The sequence below is a fragment of the Bos grunniens genome, chromosome 23 (genome assembly GCF_055505025.1).
Source record: "Bos grunniens cultivar Pamir isolate PY7600 chromosome 23, Bosgru_T2T1.0, whole genome shotgun sequence".
NCBI classification, from domain to species: domain Eukaryota; kingdom Metazoa; phylum Chordata; class Mammalia; order Artiodactyla; family Bovidae; genus Bos; species Bos grunniens.
The window spans coordinates 40,794,006-40,814,180 of NC_141187.1; the positions used below are offsets into that span (position 1 = coordinate 40,794,006).

Consider the following 20,175-nt stretch of genomic DNA (forward strand, 5'->3'; position numbering starts at 1 on the left):
GAGGGAGGGGACATATGTATACTGATTTATGCTGATGTACGGCAGAGGCCTCCCTCATAGCTCAGTCAGTAAAGAATCTGCCTCCAATGCAGGAGACCCTGGGTTGATTCCTGGGTCGGGAAGATCCCCTGAAGAAGGGATAGGCTACCCACTCCATTATTCTCGGGCTTCCCTTGTGGCTCAGCTGGTAAAGAATCCACCCGCAATGTGGGAGACCTAGGTTCAATCCCTGGGTTGGGAAGATCCCCTAGAGAAGGGAAAGGCTACCCACTCCAGTATTCTGGCCTGGAGAATTCCATGGACACAGTCCATGGGGTCACAAAGAGTCGGACATGACTGAGTGACTTTCACTTTCACTATGGCAGAGGCCAACACAATATTGTAAAGCAATTTTCCTCCAATAAAATAAAAAAAAAGTCTTCAATGAGTGAAGGCATCACACTTGCTCTTACTTCTTTTAAGAAACAAGGTAACAAGAGTTACTTCCACATACGATATTACAGAAGTTACTGTTTTTGAATTCCAAACTTGAGATTTAATAGTGACCCGGTTGGCGCCTTCACGATAAAACTGAATGTGTCTAGAACTACACACCATAACAAAAAATAACACACTTGATTTCCTGCTCCACATTTATTGGGGCCAGAGAGGCCAGGTGTTTTCCTTTCAAATACTTGGAAAAATATAACACAACAGCAATTTCTTAAATACAGAACAAAACTTTCTGGATCATGAATCAACAGAGATGTAATAGCCTATAGATAGCCACTGTAACAGTTTTATAAAATGTCATTCATCTAAGGCATTCTGAAACTCTTTCAAACCACACATATACACATATTCTATATACATGAAGGTATCCATTCATGAACAGACAGTTTTTTAGAAGCACTGTGTAGGGAAGGCTAAAGTAATACACATTTAGATTCTACATAGTTTTTAAGAGACATTTTGGGGTTCTAAGAAACAGTGATTAACATTCAAACCAACACAGATTTTCAAACCTGAATAGGTAAGGATTTTTGTGATGCCAGCTACAAGAAAATTTATACTGTGAGTTGTTTGTTTTTTCAAAGGCCTCTTTCAAACTAGAGGTTTCAAGTCAGGAGTAAACATTCACGGCATGAACACAGGATGCCTAAGTTTCCAAAATTTGCTTCCATATGGTTTTCTTCTTCACCTCCCCACCTCACCTGGATGCTGAGTTATTCCTTCCAGATGACAATGCGGTGAAGGATTTTTTGAATTTCTGTTTCAAGTGGACTACAATACCCCAAACACAGATTTTTGCCACGACATCCAAATATCATTAAATAGACCCATATTTCTTCCTAGGACAGACAGAGATCACTAGCAAAGAACAGAGCTGACAAACAGGAAGGAGACAAGGTTCAACCCTTTCTCTGGCCAGTTATACAAAACGAAAGCATCAGTCTGTTATCAAAGTTGTCAGCTTTCCCCATTATAAACACAATCTCTAGACTGGCTTGCAGCTTGCCCTCTGATGCACCAGAGATATATTTGGGTTAACCAACCAACCCGTTCCTGTTGATTCCAACAGTCTCACACAACCCAAACTGTTGAGCGATTTAAGAAATCAACCAATTTTCAGGCACTTTTCAACATTTAAAAACTTAAATCCAGTTATTTCAAATCTATTGGACAAACACTCCCCACTCCCCACAAAAAAGTAAGCTAATTCTTTCATAGTATTTCTGTGAGAAGACATATTCCTTCAATTTGCCAAGGAAAGAGCATTAATGCTTTCTTCCTCCTTTTCTTCAAATTCCAGAGCTCTGCTTCTGATAATGTAGCACTTTAGGTTACGAGAAATCAGCCCCTGTTTAAAGATTCTTCATGGATCCAAGCTTGGAGAGTATATTAATGTGGGGGAGTACATTGCCATGACGGACATTCTTGATACAAAATTTCAATTTCAGTTGAGTCCCTGTGATCCCCTGAGCAGCTGTAAATGCCCTGTTCTATAATGAGGCAGTGTAAGACAAAGAAAAGTATTCAAATCTGTGTCCATTTATATTTATACTAGCACAAAACAGTGATAGAAGAAGATACTGATTTTTTTTTCTGACGTATTTATAGTTTCAAAGGAAAATAAAGACACTATTGAGAAATCTCTAATGAATGATTAAAAATAGTTTGGGGTGGGTTGCCATTCAAAATTTTTCCCAGAGTTCTCATCTATGTTCTATACAAACTGTAAATAAAAATGTACACAACCAACAGATGTATTTTACATACACTGGATATCAATATGTACTTGTGAATTAAAGTTCCTTAATATACACATCCCCACTTAGAATATAATCCATTACATAGGCAAAGCATCATTCTGTAATAACAGGTCAGGGATAGCAGCAATACAATAGTCTAGTTGTCCAGTGACCTCAGAAAATATCCTAGGTCCTGATGTGGTACTCCGAGCTTCAGAAAGAGCCGTCCACTAATAGTTAATACCGTTCTCATGAAGTACCAGGCTACTTTGCTAATGGCAATTATAGTAAAAGGTACTGTCTTTTCAAAACTCGTTTATTCAAAATCTGACTGGATGGTACAACAGGAAAAATAAGCCACCATGAGGTGATACAAACACAAAGTGTTAAAGATACAGAAAGCATGGACATTTTGTTTCTCAGGTATTTTTTGTTGTTATATCACTGCCCTGTACATACAAAAGGTACTCAAGATCACCCGAACAGATGCTGAAAGAGCAAAACTTTGCTGGGAAGAGGCCTGCTCTGAACTGTGTTCGAAAATAAATAAATAATTTGATTATCGATCTGTGTTTTACAAAACTGACAGGGCATCACACTGAGTACTGCTTTAAGAGTTATGAGTCGAAACCTTTGGGTAACTTAATGCACTTGTAACCAAAACTGACATATATAATATGCAAAAAAAATTAGGTTGATTTATAATAAACCATATTAGCCCCAGAAGACAGAATGGGTTTCAAGTAAACACGTATTTTGTGTGTACTATTGGAGATATCCATTCATGCCCAATGGATTCAAACTTTAGTTAAGCGGCAAGTTACATAGATTCTGGATATATCTATGACTTTAATATTCACTCTTGGTGGGTACTTGTAGGTCCAATTCTAAATCTGTTGGGCACATGAACAGAGAGCTCAAGAAAGGTCCCTGATACCTACGATGACGATTCTGAATCCCTGCCACTTTACCCAAACTTCATATTAAACAATCCTGCAGACCACCACTACTGGCTGGAGGCAAAGTTGATCACCCAAGGGACAGATGCTAAATTAGACCAGACGGTTTCACCTGCTGCATGCAGCCCTTTTTCTGGGAAGGGCCAACTCCCTTGGCATAGCAGTCTCTCTGGCTTGAGCTGAGATCACAGGAGAAACCTATTGTGTTTCTGCCAACTTACTGGCAAAATCAGCACGCCCAGTAACCGGCAGAACCACCATATCAACTCCCAAGATAAGCAGCCCTCTTATAATTCCCATGAGAATAACAATTCTTACAAGAATTTCCCCTTAAACAGTCTTATTCTTCCCCTCCTACAGGAGGTTTTCCTTATGCTTCTTGTGATGGTCAAATCAACCCAGGACAGACTCTGGCTTCTCAGTGAGAGTGTGTGTCGTGATGGTTGGCAGTGCATTTATTATACCAAGTGTTCATTCAGGCTTCATGGATTTGGTGGGAAGTTGAACAGTCCACTGGGGAAGCCTTTGAATGATAACACGATGATGTGTTAGTTTCTCTTCATCAACCCAGAGCTTCTCAACACACTCCACAGACACAGTCTGGACTGTTGAACCTGGGCTCTCTTTACACAGGAACACACACAAAAGCGCTTGGCCTTTATGGATGCCAAAGGTGGGCAGGCAAGTTCAAAGTCTGGACACAGAGGCACTTCCAAAGTTTGGCAGGGAGGAGAAGGTGAGTTCATTAAGTGGGGTTTTAGCACTGCAGTCTTGTATAACCCAGACACCTGCGGCACACGGACACGAACTGAGCTCTTTAGGTTGTGGACGGGTCATGCTTTTTCTTCTTGCCCCGGCAGGACTTGCAGACACAGCAGATGATGCACGGGGAAGCCAGAAGCAGCAAGGGCGAAGTCACCAAGGCGATGATGCCCAACCCCACGAGAATCCCAACCACCTGGAAATGTAGAAGAAAAGCCTATTCAGCACGTCAGTCTTTCTATGTATATACTCCCACCATCAGCTGTGGACTGCTCTTGCCCCCTGCTAAAATTTCATAGATTGAAACTCTAATCCCTAAGTGGAGGACGATGTGTGGAAATGGGAACCTTGGTAAGTAATTAGGCCATGAGGGTGGAGTCCTCATGATGGGATTAGCACCCTTATAAGAAGCCACACAAGAGAGCTGGTTTCTTCTCTACTCTCTGCCATGTGAGGACACAGTGAGAAGAATGCCATCTACAAGCCACAAAGGGTGTCCTCATCAGAACTCAACAACACTGGCACCTGAGTCTCAGACTTTTAGTCTTCAGAACCGTGAGAAATAAATATGCGGTCTGAGTCTTCCATTCTATGGTCATTTGTTACAGCGGCTCGAACTAAGACACCGTCTCAGGCACATGACGCAGTTACAAATATGAGAGCTTCCATCCAGTGCCCGGCAATGGTCTAAACTGGAGATAAAGCAGGGAGACACCAAGGACAAACCAAATGCTCACTCAGGCTCTGGCGCAAGCTCAGTGGGATCACGAACTGTCAGTCTTGGCTGCCTCTCTACTTGTTTCTCAGCAGTCTCAGAGGAAACGGTAACATCCTCAGAGGGATGTTAATAATGGCTACTAGGCTATGAACACCAACTTCCTCAAAAGGAACATGAAAAACTCTTAAAAATAAATCTCAGGACTCCCTTTGAGCCTGCCACGTAAGCACACAACGGTATGTACAGAGGCTTCCACGCCCCAACACAGCTCATGGGATTTTAAGACTTCTGCCTTCCATAGCAAATATGCCCCAAAGGGCTCTAGGGAATTCACTCTACCAGTTTTTTTCAGGAGCAACGAGCATTCGGCTTTGTCTTTATTCTGCTGGAGTGTTTTCCATAAGGTATTACAGAAAAACCTGAACGAACTTTTTGGCCAGTCTGATTCTTGTCTGCTCTGTCACCCTGACTCTCCACTTCTCTAGGAGACTGGGCTTCTGGATTAACTTCACGCCCAGAAGTTTCCCAGAACCTCTCAGGCTGGGATGAGTAAGAAGGGAATAGAGGCGGGGAAACTGAGTAGGTGGGCTTTTCAACCCATTCAAAGCCTGGCTTCTCTTATGCTCCTCCTAAGGTCGGGGTACCTGTGTTCGGTTCCACATCACTGAGGCTCTTGAGTGGCCAAGCTTATTCCTACACGGTCCTCTGTCATAGTGTCTGAGGAAAATGTCATTCTGAAAAACAAAGAGAGAGGTTTTGGTAAACACACAGTTTTTGAATCAAGAGACGGGTACTAACCCCATCAGATCACCTCAGTGGATAAAATTAACGATGGCCTCTAAGAACTCCCGAGTGACAATTCTTAGATGATAGTAGTTTTATAAATCATTGCGTGAAAACAGATTATAGTCCCTGAGACTCTTTATTGATTCTAAAGAAGATTAACGACCTGACTGATTATCTTTGAAAGGTAACTCTAGTAGAAGTGCAGTATGGAATGAAAGAATCTTGAAGGAGATAGCTAAAAGGCTCTGTTGTAAACCAGCTGAGATAACACGCCAGTGGCTGAGACAGACAAGAGGTAAATACAGTCATGCAGAATTATGTAGGTAACTAACGGGATGGGGAACCAGGGAGAAGAAACCCCAGATGAGGGAGAAGCACTGGGTAGGAGGCAGGGACTTTGCTGAGGGAAGGGACAACATAGAGAAGGATTCTGTTGGGAAGATGATGGCCACAGTTTGGACGTGTTGAACTTGAGAGGTACAAGCAGTGCTGTTCAAAAGGCAGCTGATTATACATATCTGGATTCTGGGAAGAAGACTTGGGAAACAGTGTCCTTGGGCCAAAGAATCCAGAGAAGTAGATGAGATTACACCCAGGGAGAGGGTATAGAACACACATATTTAAGAGCAGGCCAAGGGGAATACCTGTCTCCCTGACCACTTCAGCTGGAATCTTCTCTTGCCCTTGGCACTTCTGTTTCTCAGGCATTCAGACTTGAACTGGAATATACAACATTGTTCTCTGGCTCCCTGAGCTTTGAAGGACACTGCTGGTTTTCCTGGGCCGACCAGCTCACAGACAGCTGCTCATGGGACTTCTCAGCCTCCAATACCATGTGAAAAAATACCTTATGCTAAATCCCCAAGAATCAATCTATCTACCCACCTATCTATTCTATTGGGTCTGTCTCTCTGGATAACTTTGACTAATAAAGTGACTATTCTACACAAATTTGGGAGAAAACAAAAGAGTAGACCAAAGAAGAACCTGGAAAGGAAATTGAGCAGCAGCCAGAAAGGAAATCAGAGGAGATGGTCTCACTGGAATGGAGGTGATCAAGATGTCAAAGGCAGCAGAGAATCTAGGAAAGGGGAGGACTAAAGTATCCATTGGATTTTACTCAGAAGGAATCACTCAAAGCCTTGAGAGAACACAGTCAGGGTCTGGCTATCTGAGTCACTGCAATGACTGGAGTGTCAACAGCTAGAGGCTTGGCTTCTAAAGGAAGGAGAGAAACAGAATGGCAGCAAGGCAAAGCTGCAGCCTTGAGAAAAGTGTTACTTGTTGTTAAATGGGACATAACTGAATCCATGGGTAGGTTAGAGAGCAGGGAATGGAAGCTGAAGTCATAGGAGAGAGAAGATAGAACCCAAGGGGACAAGTCTCTGAGGATCCCAAAGCAGAGGATGAAGACTATCTCATCCTCTGAAACAGTGGAGATGAGAATCAAGGCAGGAACAAACCCAACTCCCCAGAGCAAAACTCAAAATCACTCTTTTTGGTGTTGGTCTCAGGCTTGGCTTGTGGACAATCCCCCTTCATCTAGACCGATACTAAAACTTCCCTATAAATAAAGACCAACACCATCATCTGACATGGAACACTTGGCTACAGAAACACATCGTGACCCATAAGCCAACGGTCCCTGGCCAAAATCCAGGAAAATGAGGCCTCAAAACACAATGACCAGAAGATGCCGCGTACCTAGCAATCTCATGTCTGTACCATTTCACCTCGAGAACCAGAACAGTTCAAGCGACAACACTGTGTTCTTTGCAACACCACACCCAGAACACATTTCAGCCGAAGGATGCAGCGATCTGGCACACATATTTATTCCCCTAGGCTCTTGCCTCCTAAAGAGAACCTCATGGGCTCAACCTCTGTGGATGTGAATCCTATTAACAAGCTGGTTAAACCTGAAGGGGAAAAAACTGGATTTGTTTCATTTGTAAAGCATGAGGGGTACATAATCATGAGTCATACCCTCATCCAGAGTATCATTCATTTGGAATTAGGAGACATCTCAAATATCAAACATTATTATAATTCAAACTTAATTGTAATTCAAGGGGTTATAACAAATCACATATTTTAACAGAATGAACACCTGTCTGTCAACCTGAGTCATGGAGATTCTAGAGTCTAAAAGGTCAAATTTCTTCTCCCCAATGCATATGCCTTCCTGAAACCCTGACATCAAGCTGATTAAGATTCTTACTCATAGATGTCAGCCTAAATAACTTATCTAATTTTTAGTTAAAAACCAGGCATGTGGTGGCCAGCACGCAGCCATGTTAACTGCATTCACTGAGTGTGTATAATGCTAAAGACCGATACAAACTGAAGCAAACAAAGCAATTAAAGGGCTTCCCTTGTGGCTCAGCTGGTAAAGAATCCGCCTGCAATGCAGGAGACCTGGGTTCGATCCCTGGGTTGGAAAGATCCCCTGGAGAGGGGAAAGGCTACCCACTCCAATATTCTGGCCTGGAGAATTCCATGGACTGTATAGTCCATGGGGCACAAACAGTCGGACACAACTGAGAAACTTTCACTTTCAAGCAATTAAAACAAAAAAATTGCAAAAAGAATAGCCACCCATCCAACCGTGACTGAGGGCTTACACTGATACAAACATATTTTAAAGGTCCGAATTGCCAAAACAGGGAATAACTATAAACAAACTGCCAAAATAGGGAATATCTAAAGGGAATATGTCGCTGCAAACTGTAAAACACTAGAATTGAAAACAATAGAATTCTCACCAATTCTTCATATTACCTTTTAAATGAGGTTACCATTAGCCTCAGCACTGGACTGAATGGAACTGCACCCGAACTTGAAAAGACATACCTCACAAATAGCAGGGGGAAAGAACAATTAGACCAGATCCCTTATGTGGGAAGGGAACCCTGGGAGAGCAGTAACAATCTTGCTGTCACGCTCATGAACGAAATAGTAATTAAGAGACGCCACCCATTTAAATGGCTTTTCTCCTTAAATTAAAGAAGAAAAAAGCAATCTGATTATGACAGGCAGAATAACTGATCCCCTAAAGATGTGCTGTGCTGTGCTCAGTCATGTTCTTTGCAACCCTATGCGCTGTAGCCCGCCAGGCTGTTCTGTCCATGGAATTTTCCAGGCAAGAACATTGGAGTGGGTTACCATTTCCTACTCAGAGGATCTCCCCTAAAGATGCCAATGATCTATTCCCCAAAACATGTGAATGTGTTACCTTACATGGCCGAAGGGATTTTGCAAGTGTGATTAAAGACCTTGAGACGGGCTGGGGTGGGGTGGGGGGATTAGCCCTTATTATCCAGAAGGGCACAATCTAATTACATGGGTCCTTAAAGGCAGAGACATTTTCTCAGACGTTTTTTCCCTCAGTCAGAGGGAATGGCTCTGGAAGCTAAGACTATGGAAGAAGGCTCAGAAAGATGTGATGCTGTCGCCTCTAAAGATGGAAAAAGGGGCCATAGCCAAGGAATGTAGGCAGCCTCTAGAAGCTAAAATAGGCAAAGAAATAGATCCTCTCCAAGAGTCACCAGAAAGAACACAGTCCCAAGACAACTTGACTTTAATCCAGGGAGACCCATGTCAGACGACCGATGGACAGAACTAATGATAACACATCAGTGTTGCTTTAGGCCACAAGTCTGTGGTAACTCATTACAAGAGCAAAATCAAACGACCATGCTCATAGTTCTTTAAACAACAGAATGAGACAATGCCCCCAAAGCTGGAAATGTCCCTAAAACAAAAGCTTGCCTTTAAAGGTAGGACGACACACTTAAAGTAATCAGAGAGAGGTATGTGAAGAAGCAGGCTCAGGATGTTTCATTAAGGAAAAATAACTTTCTTTGGCAGGAAAAACAAAACAAAACAGGTTCAATGTTTTAAAAGGAAAGTCCATCAGATATGGGCTGTCGCATAGACACAGGATGGAGGAGGATACACGGGGAGACTCTTCTGGGCTGCACTTACGTCCAGGTTCTGAAGGCAGTACCAGCAAAACGTGTGTTTGCAGTTTTTACACATCATCTGAGCACAGCCTTCGTTGCGCTCGATATAAACCCGGCACACTGGGCACTGCTTAATAGGGGCTTCTGCCTCCGTCCCAAAGAGGGTTCTAGAAAGAAATGAAGGAGAAATTATAGTGTAAGGATCAAGAATGCTGAGTGATTTTAAAAATCTAGGACAAGATGTACACCAACCAGAGCTACGGGTAAAGTGGGCTGAATATAATTAAACAGCTGAACTCTGTGGTCATCCACTGAATTCTCAGGGCTCCTGATAGGTAGGGAGGGAACTCGTTGCTGGCTGTACTTAACTTCATGTCCCAGGAACAGGGTGGGGGTAAAAACAGGCGCAGTGCAGATTACTCCTTGTTCAGATAACGCAAAACAAAGAAGCTTAATTTATTTATCTTTAGCTTTGAGTGAATTACATAATTGTATTTTCCATAGCTGATTAATCCATTGTTTTGCCAAATTAGTCTTTCATTCTCTGAGCACACGCTGTCTGACTAAAAAGTACAAGAAGTCTGCCACGCGGTGGAAAAACCAGCTCAGGATCCAACAGGGGCAGAGATCATCTATACAACGATCTGTGCAAATAAACAAACGGATGGGGATGGGAGGGAGTCAATCGTCAATACTTTCAAATAAATGCCCAATATCATTGAAAAGACCTGCTTCGGATAGATGAACAGGCCAGCAAAGCTTACAGGCTCAAGGGGCAGAGAAAATAAGTACAACTGAGGTGGTGGGCGGCCTGTGTGAGCCAGGTCTGGATTGCATTTTAGCTACTATTCATCAAAACCACGACTCAGCACATGAAGACATCAGGTTCACAAAGTGTGGTCAAACTTATGATTGGATTCCATGCTCATAATAACCCTATAACGCAGTGGGACAGCCGCCATTTTCATTCCTCCCATTTCTTTTTTTTTTTTTTAATAGAGCACTAGACTTCAATCCCTGGGTTGAGAAGATCCCCTGGAGAAGGGAACAGCTACCCACTCCAGTATTCTGGCCTGGAGAATTCCATGGACTGTATAGTCCATGGGGTCTCAAAGAGTCGGACACGACTGAGTGGCTTTCACTTTTTTACTTTCAGACTCATAGAGGCTGAGTGACTTGCATAAAGTCACAAAGATACCAGCGGCAATGTCAGAACTCTGTCTCTCCTCTGGGATCTTCACATTGTCCTGTGATTCCTGGAGACCTTGCTGGGTGGCAGTGAAAATGTGCCTGGTACTGGTTAAGTGGGCACATGCCTGCCACATGTGCTAGCTCTTTTTCTCCTCTTGATGTATTTGGCCGGCAACTTAAGCACAGCATCACACCAAGTAGCATTTCTGTTCCTGGAGAATGGCCCTCCATACTTCAAGGATGCAGAGTGATTAAGCCAACTAGCCAACACTGTTATTTCTGTTCTTGCTGATGCAAAACAGCCGTAGCCTCAAGCAAATCAAGGGATCAAACACAAAGTTCGCTCACTCTGGGCCCTGCCGCTGCCATAAATACCCTCTGTCCTGCATGGTACAGAGTGAATTGCTTCTCATCATAGCAAATTCTCAACCTCATTATTGTTTTTTTTCAGAGCATAAAATATCAAAAGATAAGTTCTTTTCCTCTAGTAAGCATGAATTTTAGCAGCATACTACCCTGAAGGGCTGTTGTTTCTATTGCTGTTTCTTTTAATATGACTGGCACACCCCACGCACCGGCAATTGAGTCAGCTAAGAAAATCATTTCCGCACCTCTTCACAAGCAAGAATGATGTGTGTCAATTGTAGGCAGTCATGGTACCTAAGCAAATGGCTGTGGACAAAAGCTATGACTTCCTACATACAGAGAACCAGAGGACCACAGCCTCCTACCTAAAGAGAAATCAAAACTCAGAGAGACTACCTCTGCTGCTGCTGCTAAGTCGCTTCAGTCGTGTCCAACTCTGTGCGACCCCATAGACGGCAGCCCACCAGGCTGCCCCGTCCCTGGGATTCTCCAGTCAAGAACACTGGAGTGGGTTGCCATTTCCTTCTCCAATGCATGAAAGTGAAAGGTGAAAGTGAAGTCGCTCAGTCGTGTCCGACTCTTAGTGACCCCATGGACTGCGACCTACCAGGCTCCTCCGCTCCTGGGATTTTCCAGGCAAGAGTACTGGAGTGGGGTGCCATTGCCTTCTCCTAAGACTACCTCTAGCGTACCTGGAAAGTTATTCGAGGGTAATTAACTAAAATCCATTTAGACGCTGATTTGGTGATTCTTAGTTAATAACATACCCATTCTGAGATACTTCTCAGGAAAGCCTTGCAGGTAAAGAACTCACCTAGACATTTCATCACAATATGGCTCTTTCTCCAAGCAACAGATTTCTAAGAACACGGGTGAATGATCCCAAAGATCAAGTTTCCTTCCTTACCCATGCTCTGTTGGCAGGATGCCGGGCTGACTGTCCCTGCAGGAGACTTCTGCATGCCAAGCATCCTTGCAGCACGAGCAGAACTTCAGGTGGCAGGAAGGGCACTCCACCAGCACGGGCTGTCCTGGGTCACTTGTTGTGACGGGGCACACTGTCTGACAGTCTGCCACGGGACACCACGTTCTGCAGGGGTCCAGGTGGACTTCTAAAGAGGAAAGAAAGAAAACACAACGGTCTGTCTATCTTCCATCCAAGCCTGAGCTTTCCTTTCTGCCTTCTGTTTATTCTTTTTTATGGGTCAACATTCATAGATGCTCAGTACCAACAAGGGCAATGATTTCTATCAGAGGTCTTCACAGTGGATCCAGTACCATTCTACATCACAGGTCATTTAAAAGTGTGATGATAAAGGAGGGAAAGAAAGGGAAAATTAGGACATATTACATTTAAAGTTTGGAGGAGGAAATGGCAATCCACTCTAGTATTCTTGCCTGAAAAAATCCCATGGACAGAGGAGCCTGGTAGGCCTCAGTCCATGGGGTCTCGAAGAGTCAGACACGACTGAGTGACTAAGCACCATATTTAAAGTTTAGAGTGGATCCAGACCTGCACAGTGGAGCTAGGTCAGCCAGCCCTGCCCTACTTCTCAAAGTAGGTGCTCATGGAATAGGTCATCATTGCCCTTTTGAGCAAGAGAAGGAGCCTTCTCAGTAATCAAAATACACAATTTTTTTGGAATATTTCTAACAGTTCAGCACTCTAAACAGGCAAATATCTCAAGTCTCTTCTTCAATTATTTTGGGTACTGTCTTGGAGAAAAATAAGGACATGAGGAACCAACGAAAGCAAAAGAAAAAAAGTTCATAAAAGATTTTGTCCTTTCAGGCACTGAGAGATAGTGAGGCTTCTTCTGTTGTTCAGAGAGAAATTAAAGAAGAAACAAACAGTTTAGTGATGAAACAGTGTCTGGTGTGGCTCAGCCAAGAAGTCAGATTAGCTGTCAATTTGGATATTCTGCTACCCTAGGAATGTGCTACTGAGGTTGTACAGGTTGTAAAAGATCCACACATTCTAGAAACAGAGGGTAGGGACTTCACAGGCCATAAAATGACCATCACACACTACACTGGCTAGACCCATGTGGCATGCTGAAAAGAAAGTAAGGTTTGTGGGTGGACAACTGTCTTCCTGTGTGAGTGTTTACAAATCTTGTTCCACCTTCCATTTTCCAGTCAATAACAGTCCATATTCTTGTCACATAACATAAACTTTTGGTGGAAAATATCATGTGGAAAATGATGTAAGAAGCAGAGGAGCCCGTTTTTCTCTGAACTAACGCATTTTGCAAATTTTGAACTGGTGGGATTCTAGTTTCAAATCACTTAAGGCTTGTGATTCTTGGAATTTCCATGTGGAACGCAAACAAATCCAAAGAGTGGTGCAAAAATGAAATGAAGGTATTAAGTAGGAGCTTAATGTTTAAGGTAATAGTCTTACAAATTCAGTATGGAGGGAAAAAGACTGAAATCCTCTAGGAAACACTGTCTCCAATAATATTTCCTCCAGAAAATGCAACAATTGGACCTATGCTTATTACAGGTTTTCATTCAAAAAGAACATCCTTAAACATATCTTCTTATCCAATAATTCTGGAGGGCAGGAGTTAGAGAATGATGAGTCAGGTGAAATCAGAAAAAAGAAGAACCCTAAGATTAACACATCTTCAGACTCTAAGAGGGATGAACCCCTCTAAGATCCCTAAAATTTGGGGACAGGCTGATCAGAAAGTCAAGGGGATACTGATACATATATGGCTCCAAGATCTTGAACTTTGATTTCCACATCATTTGTATTTTTTTTCTCCAAACTCTTCACTGCTTCACAAACACAAAGCCCAAAGAAATGAAGTCTGATATGTAACTTAGCACTAAGGATTCCCACATTAAATATCTACTTACCATTCTAAATCACAGGTCTTTCAAAAGTTTGATAACAAAGGAGGGAAAGGAAAGGAAAATTAAGACATATTAAAAGTTTACGAGGCTTCCCTGGTGACTCAGACAGTAAAGACTGCCTGTGATGCAGGAGACCCAGGTTAGATCCCTGGGTTGCAAAGATCCCCTGGAGGAGAAATGGCTACCCACTCCAGTATTCTTGCCTGGAGAATTCCATGGACAGAGGAGCGTGGTGGGCTACAGTCCATGGGATCACCAAGAGTCGAACACAACTGAGTGACTAATACTTTCACTTTCATAAAGTTTAGAGCATCCCTAGTTAGAACTTGACATGGAACAACAAATTGGTTCCAAAGAGGAAAAAGAGTATGTCAAGGCTGTATATTGTCACCCTGCTTATTTAACTTATATGCACAGTACATCATGAGAAACGCTGGGCTGGAGGAAGCACAAGCTAGAATCAAGATTGCCGGGAGAAATATCAACAACCTCAGATATGCAGATGACACCACCCTTATGGCAGAAAGTGAAGAAGAACTAAAGAGCCTCTTGATGAAAGTGAAAGAGGAGAGTGAAAAAATTGGCTTAAAGCTCAACATTCAGAAAACTAAGATCATGGCATCTGGTCCCATCACTTCATGGCAAATAGATGGGGAAACAGTGGAAACAGTGGTGACTATTTTTCTGGGCTCCAAAATCACTGCAGATGGTGATTGCAGCCATGGAATTAAAAGACGCTTTCTCCTTGGAAGGAAAGTTATGACCAACCTAGACAGAATATTAAACAGCAGAGACACTACTTTGTCAACAAAGGTCCATTTAGTCAAGGCTATGGTTTTTCCAGTGGTCATGAATGGATGTGAGAGTTGGACTATAAAGAAAGCTGAGCACCGAAGAATTGATGCTTTTGAACGGTGGTGTTGGAGAAGAGTCTTGAGAGTCCCTTGGACTCCAAGGAGATCCAGCCAGTCCATCCTAAAGGAGATCAGTCCTGGGTGTTCATTGGAAGGACTGATGTTGAAGCTGAAACTCCAATACTTTGGCCACCTCATGTGAAGAGCTGACTCATTTGAAAAGACTCTGATGCTAGGAAAGATTGAGGGCAGGAGGAGAAGGGGACAACAGAGGATGAGATGGTTGGATGGCATCACCAACTCGATGGACGTGAGTTTGAGTGAACTCTGGGAGTTGGTGATGGACAGGGAGGCCTGGTGTGCTGCAGGTCATGGGGTCGCAAAGAGTCAGACACGAATGAGCAACTGAACTGAACTGATTGATCACCTTAAAATGTTCAACTGGGCAACTTGTCTTCAAAACTCTAATCAATTAAAATTATTTGGCAGATGTTCTGACTTGTTTCTACCAACTTACTATGTCAGGTATCTGGGTGGCATGACAGAAGCAGAAACAATAAATAGAGGAGCAATTAAAGATTTAACGAACTCCTATTAACAAAAGGGCCTCAGTATACAGTGCAGCTACAACACACAGTCCAACACAAAAAAGCAAGAGAAGGTACTTCCATGGCGGTCCAGTGGTTAAGACTTCGCCTTCCAATGCAGGGGGTGTGGGTTCGATCCCTAATGGGGGAGCTAAGATCCTACATGCCTTGTGGCCAAAAAAAAACCCAAACATAAAAAAGAAACAGTATTGTAACAAATTCAATAAAAAAGACTTTAAAAATGTCCACATCAAAAAAAAGGAAAAACGTCTCTAAAGAAAGAAGGAAGGGGAGAGTCGGAGCCGCAGGAAACAGCGACACTATGGCAGTACACAACTGCCAGTGTTAAGGCTCTATACTGCTCAGCCCTGCATTGAGCTATTTCCAGAGGAAAGACACAACTCTCCAGAGAGAGACATTTGTCTAGGGCACCTCTGAGTCTCTTGGAGAAGAGCATCCCACAATGGGACGGGGATCTGCATGTGCCAGTCTGGCCAGGTTACACTGAAAGGGTACCTGACTGCAACACGGCACCTGTCCTTCAGATGGTCCTTCAGCCGGGCTCCCAGAAGAGCAGCTCCGATAGAGAAAAGTCAGTAGAAACTAAAAGGGCTGTTTTGCTTTTTTTCTAAATTATTATAATTCCAATACGAGCTTCATTTTGCTTCATATACCTTGTGGTTCAAATAGGCCCGAGAAGCCAGGCTGGTAGAAAAGAGAAAAACGCTGAAGAAGCATCAGACATTGGCAGCCCTGGCAGCTAACAGGACTTCCCAGAACCCAAGCCAAAAAGGAACAGATTAATGGACAGCAGGTGGTGGCCAAAGCACTGCCACGTGAGCAAACACCATCTTCTCCTTTCTCCTCCACACCAATTATCTGAGGGGAGTCCGAAGGGAAGGAGAGCCCCCAGGGCTAATGCAGGACTTTCTAAAACACTTTTTATTACTACTACTATGAATGCAGTTCTACCTCCTGGCTTTTGGCTCAGGAAACACAGTTATTATGCAGATAAACAAAATGCACATTATCCAAAACATTTAAGGTTCAGTTTCTTCCTCCTTCCAATTTCTATTCCAAAGATAGAAAGAAAAAAAAAAAAGGAACTTATGCATATTCAACTAATTTCTTCTGTATCAACAGTAATGAAAGCTTTCTGTAGCTTTGAGATGAGCCAAAGCTCAGAAATCTAGAAAAAGAGAATAGTGCCTGCAACACGTTAATACGAACATGATTTAAAAGTGATTGATAGTAGCAGACTCACAGCAGAGACAGATGAAGTCATAGACGAACTGGAATTTACTTATGAAAATTAGAATTGATTACTGAAGTAAAGCCTCAGGACTATTTGATCTTCAGATTCTGCTTGTTCATGTAAATTACACAAGGCAGGAGATGCTATTTAAAACTATTTTGTACTTCTGTACTCTGACAATTATTAGGACATAAAAGCATTCCAAGAAAATAAAACTGCCATGAAACCTAAAGACCACGTCTGACCCCAGGAATTGTTTTTAGTTTTCAAAAACTAAATTTTGGACCCTTGGGTTTCCCACCTAGAACTAGATATGTGAAGCTTGCTTTTCATTTGGTTATATATTTTCTCAGATGACACGAGTGGTTTTTCTGCCGTCTTCTACCGTGAGGCTGTGCCGAAAAAGAGATGGTATGAAATTTTATTATTGTGGGAAACACTATGCACTCAAGCTAATTTAATTATCAGCTGAGATAAATCAAACTGTTTTAACTTTTATGACCCACTGCATTTTTAATTATGCCAAAATTAATTTGCTTTCTGCTATCGCAAAGAACAAAGGTCTTCTGCAGATAGTTAAAATGCAATTAAATTAAACTGATTGGAATTAACATCTGCCACAGTAAATATACCCAAACAGAGGTGGCCAACAGCAGAAGAGTTGTTTTCAAGATAGCTGATGAGAAAAACAGAATTTCAAACTTGGAAACAACTTTTCATTGGTCATAACAAACACCCTCTTCCAACAACACAAGAGAAGACTCGACACATGGACATCACCAGATGGTCAACACCAAAATCAGATTGATTATATTCTTTGCAGCCAAAGATGGAGAAGCTCTATACAGTCAGCAAAAACAAGACGAGGAGCTGACTGTGGCTCAGATCATGAACTCCTTATTGCCAAATTCAGACTTAAATTGAAGAAAGCAGGGAAAACCACTAGACCATTCAGGTATGACCTAAATCAAATCCCTTATGATTATACAGTGGAAGTGAGAAATAGATTTAAGGGACTAGATCTGTTAGATAGAGTGCCTGATGAACCATGGAATGAGGTTCATGACATTGTACAGGAGACACGGATCAAGACCATCCCCCTGGAAAAGAAATGCAAAAAAGCAAAATAGCTGTCTGGGGAGGCCTTACAAATAGCTGTGAAAAGAAGAGAAGCGAAAAGCAAAGGAGAAAAGGAAAGATATAAGCATGTGAATGCAGAGTTCCAAAGAATAGCAAGAAGAGATAAGAAAGCCTTCTTCAGCGATCAATGCAAAGAAATAGAGGAAAACAACAGAATGGGAAAGACTAGAGATCTCTTCAAAAAAATTAGAGATACCAAGGGAACATTTCATGCAAAGATGGGCTCGATAAAGGACAGAAATGATATGGACCTAACAGAAGCAGAAGATATTAAGAAGAGATGGCAAGAATACACAGAAGAACTGTACAAAAAAGATCTTCACGACCCAGATAATCACAATGGTGTGATCACTGACCTAGAGCCAGACATCCTGGAATGTGAAGTCAAGTGGGATTTAGAAAGCATCACTACGAACAAAGCTAGTGGAGGTGATGGAATTCCAGTTGAACTATTCCAAATCCTGAAAGATGATGCTGTGAAAGTGCTCCACTCAATATGCCAGCAAATTTGGAAAACTCAGCAGTGGCCACAGGACTGGAAAAGGTCAGTTTTCATTCCAATCCCAGAGAAAGGCAATGCCAAAGAATGCTCAAACTACTGCACAATTGTGCTCATCTCACACGCTATTAAGTAATGCTCAAAATTCTCCAAGCCAGGCTTCAGCAATATGTGAACCATGAACTTCCTGATGTTCAAGCTGGTTTTAGAAAAGGCAGAGGAACCAGAGATCAAATTGCCAACATCCGCTGGATCATGGAAAAACCAAGTGAGTTCCAGAAAAACATCTATTTCTGCTTTATTGACTATGCCAAAGCCTTTGTGTGGATCACAATAAACTGTGGAAAATTCTGAAAGAGATGGGAATATCAGACCACCTGATCTGCCTCTTGAGAAATTTGTATGCAGGTCAGGAAGCAACAGTTAGAATTGGACATGGAACAACAGACTGGTTCCAAATAGGAAAAGGAGTATGTTAAGGCTGTATATTGTCACCCTGCTTATTTAACTTATATGCAGAGTACATCATGAGAAACGCTGGACTGGAAGAAACACAAGCTGGAGTCAAGATTGCCGGGAGAAATATCAATAACCTCAGATATGCAGATGACACCACCCTTATGGCAGAAAGTGAAAAGGAACTCAAAAGCCTCTTGATGAAGGTGAAAGTGGAGAGTGAAAAAGTTGGCTTAAAGCTCAACATTCAGAAAACGAAGATCATGGCATCTGGTCCCATCACTTCATGGGAAATAGATGGGGAAACAGTGTCAGACTTTATTTTTCTGGGCTCCAAAATCACTGCAGATGGTGACTGCAGCCATGAAATTAAAAGACGCTTACTCCTTGGAAGGAAAGTTATGACCAACCTAGATAGCATATTCAAAAGCAGAGACATCACTTTGCCAACAAAGGTCCATCCAGTCAAGGCTATGGTTTTTCCTGTGGTCATGTATGGATGTGAGAGTTGGACTGTGAAGAAGGCTGAGCACCGAAGAATTGATGCTTTTGAACTGTGGTGTTGGAGAAGACTCTTGAGAGTCCCTTGGACTGCAAGGAGATCCAACCAGTCCATTCTGAAGGAGATAAGCCCTGGGATTTCTTTGGAAGGAATGCTGCTAAAGCTGAAACTCCAGTACTTTGGCCAGCTCATGCGAAGAGTTGACTCATTGGAAAAGACTCTGATGCTGGGAGGGATTGGGGGCAGGAGGAGAAGGGGACGACAGAGGATGAGATGGCTGGATGGCATCACTGACTTGATGGATGTGAGTCTGGGTGAACTCCGGGAGTTGGTGATGGACAGGGAGGCCTGGTGGGCTGTGATTCATGGGGTCCCAAAGAGTCGGACATGACTGAGTGACTTAACTGAGTCTAAAGCTGTTAAACTGAGACCAACAGAAATCAGAAGTTTGCATAACACGTGGTTAGTGAGTATATGATAGGATCAGGCCTTTTTTACTCCAAGAATGTAATTATTTATGTAAAAACAAACTCATGCTATTAAACAGATTTCAATCTCTCCATCACTTTTATCTTTGAAGCAACAACTTCAAATGCTCCATCTCAGCAAGTCACGATCTCCTTGGAGGTGAATTCATGCTTTCAGTAAGAATATACTGTGTGAAGGAAACCGCTATGATAGGTGGGGTAAGGAATTTGCCTTGATTGTCAAGCTTCTATACAATGCTATAGAAACTGGGACAAATAAGGATGCAAACACACGGGAAAAGATTTGAATTAAGATGAAAACAAAGTGATATAATTGTGTACCCAATCCAAGGTATGATCTGGATTCCGGAAGATGCTTTCTTAGTTTAGTTCAGAAAAAACTGGGGCCAAGATTTGGAGGTGGCAGTAACAGTAATGAAGAATAACAATAAAGGCAGTGATAATATATCAAAAGCACCCTGTGACATACACAGTGTTAACTCATGCATTCTCTGCAGCAGCTCTGGGACAATCATTCCATTACTATCCTCATCTTATAGGAGTGGAAATGGATG

The 20,175-nt window shown here is 42.5% G+C and overlaps 1 protein-coding gene across 5 annotated transcripts in view; it reads right to left on the reverse strand.

Annotated features, from left to right (window-relative positions):
• Positions 1–618: 618 nt before the first annotated feature.
• RNF144B (ring finger protein 144B) overlaps positions 619–20,175 on the reverse strand; it is a 158,338-nt gene continuing 138,781 nt past the window's right edge. For 4 of the 5 annotated variants that reach the window (XM_086370115.1, XM_086370117.1, XM_086370118.1 and 1 more), the window contains 4 exons: positions 11,886–12,090; positions 9,444–9,588; positions 5,315–5,404; positions 619–4,148 (listed from right to left, as the gene is read on the reverse strand). In XM_086370115.1, the coding sequence (XP_086226241.1) occupies positions 4,008–4,148; positions 5,315–5,404; positions 9,444–9,588; positions 11,886–12,090 (581 nt within the window). In that variant the 3' untranslated portion in view covers positions 619–4,007. The remainder of the gene's footprint in view (positions 4,149–5,314; positions 5,405–9,443; positions 9,589–11,885; positions 12,091–20,175) is intronic. The other variant, XM_086370119.1, reaches the window with a different exon arrangement.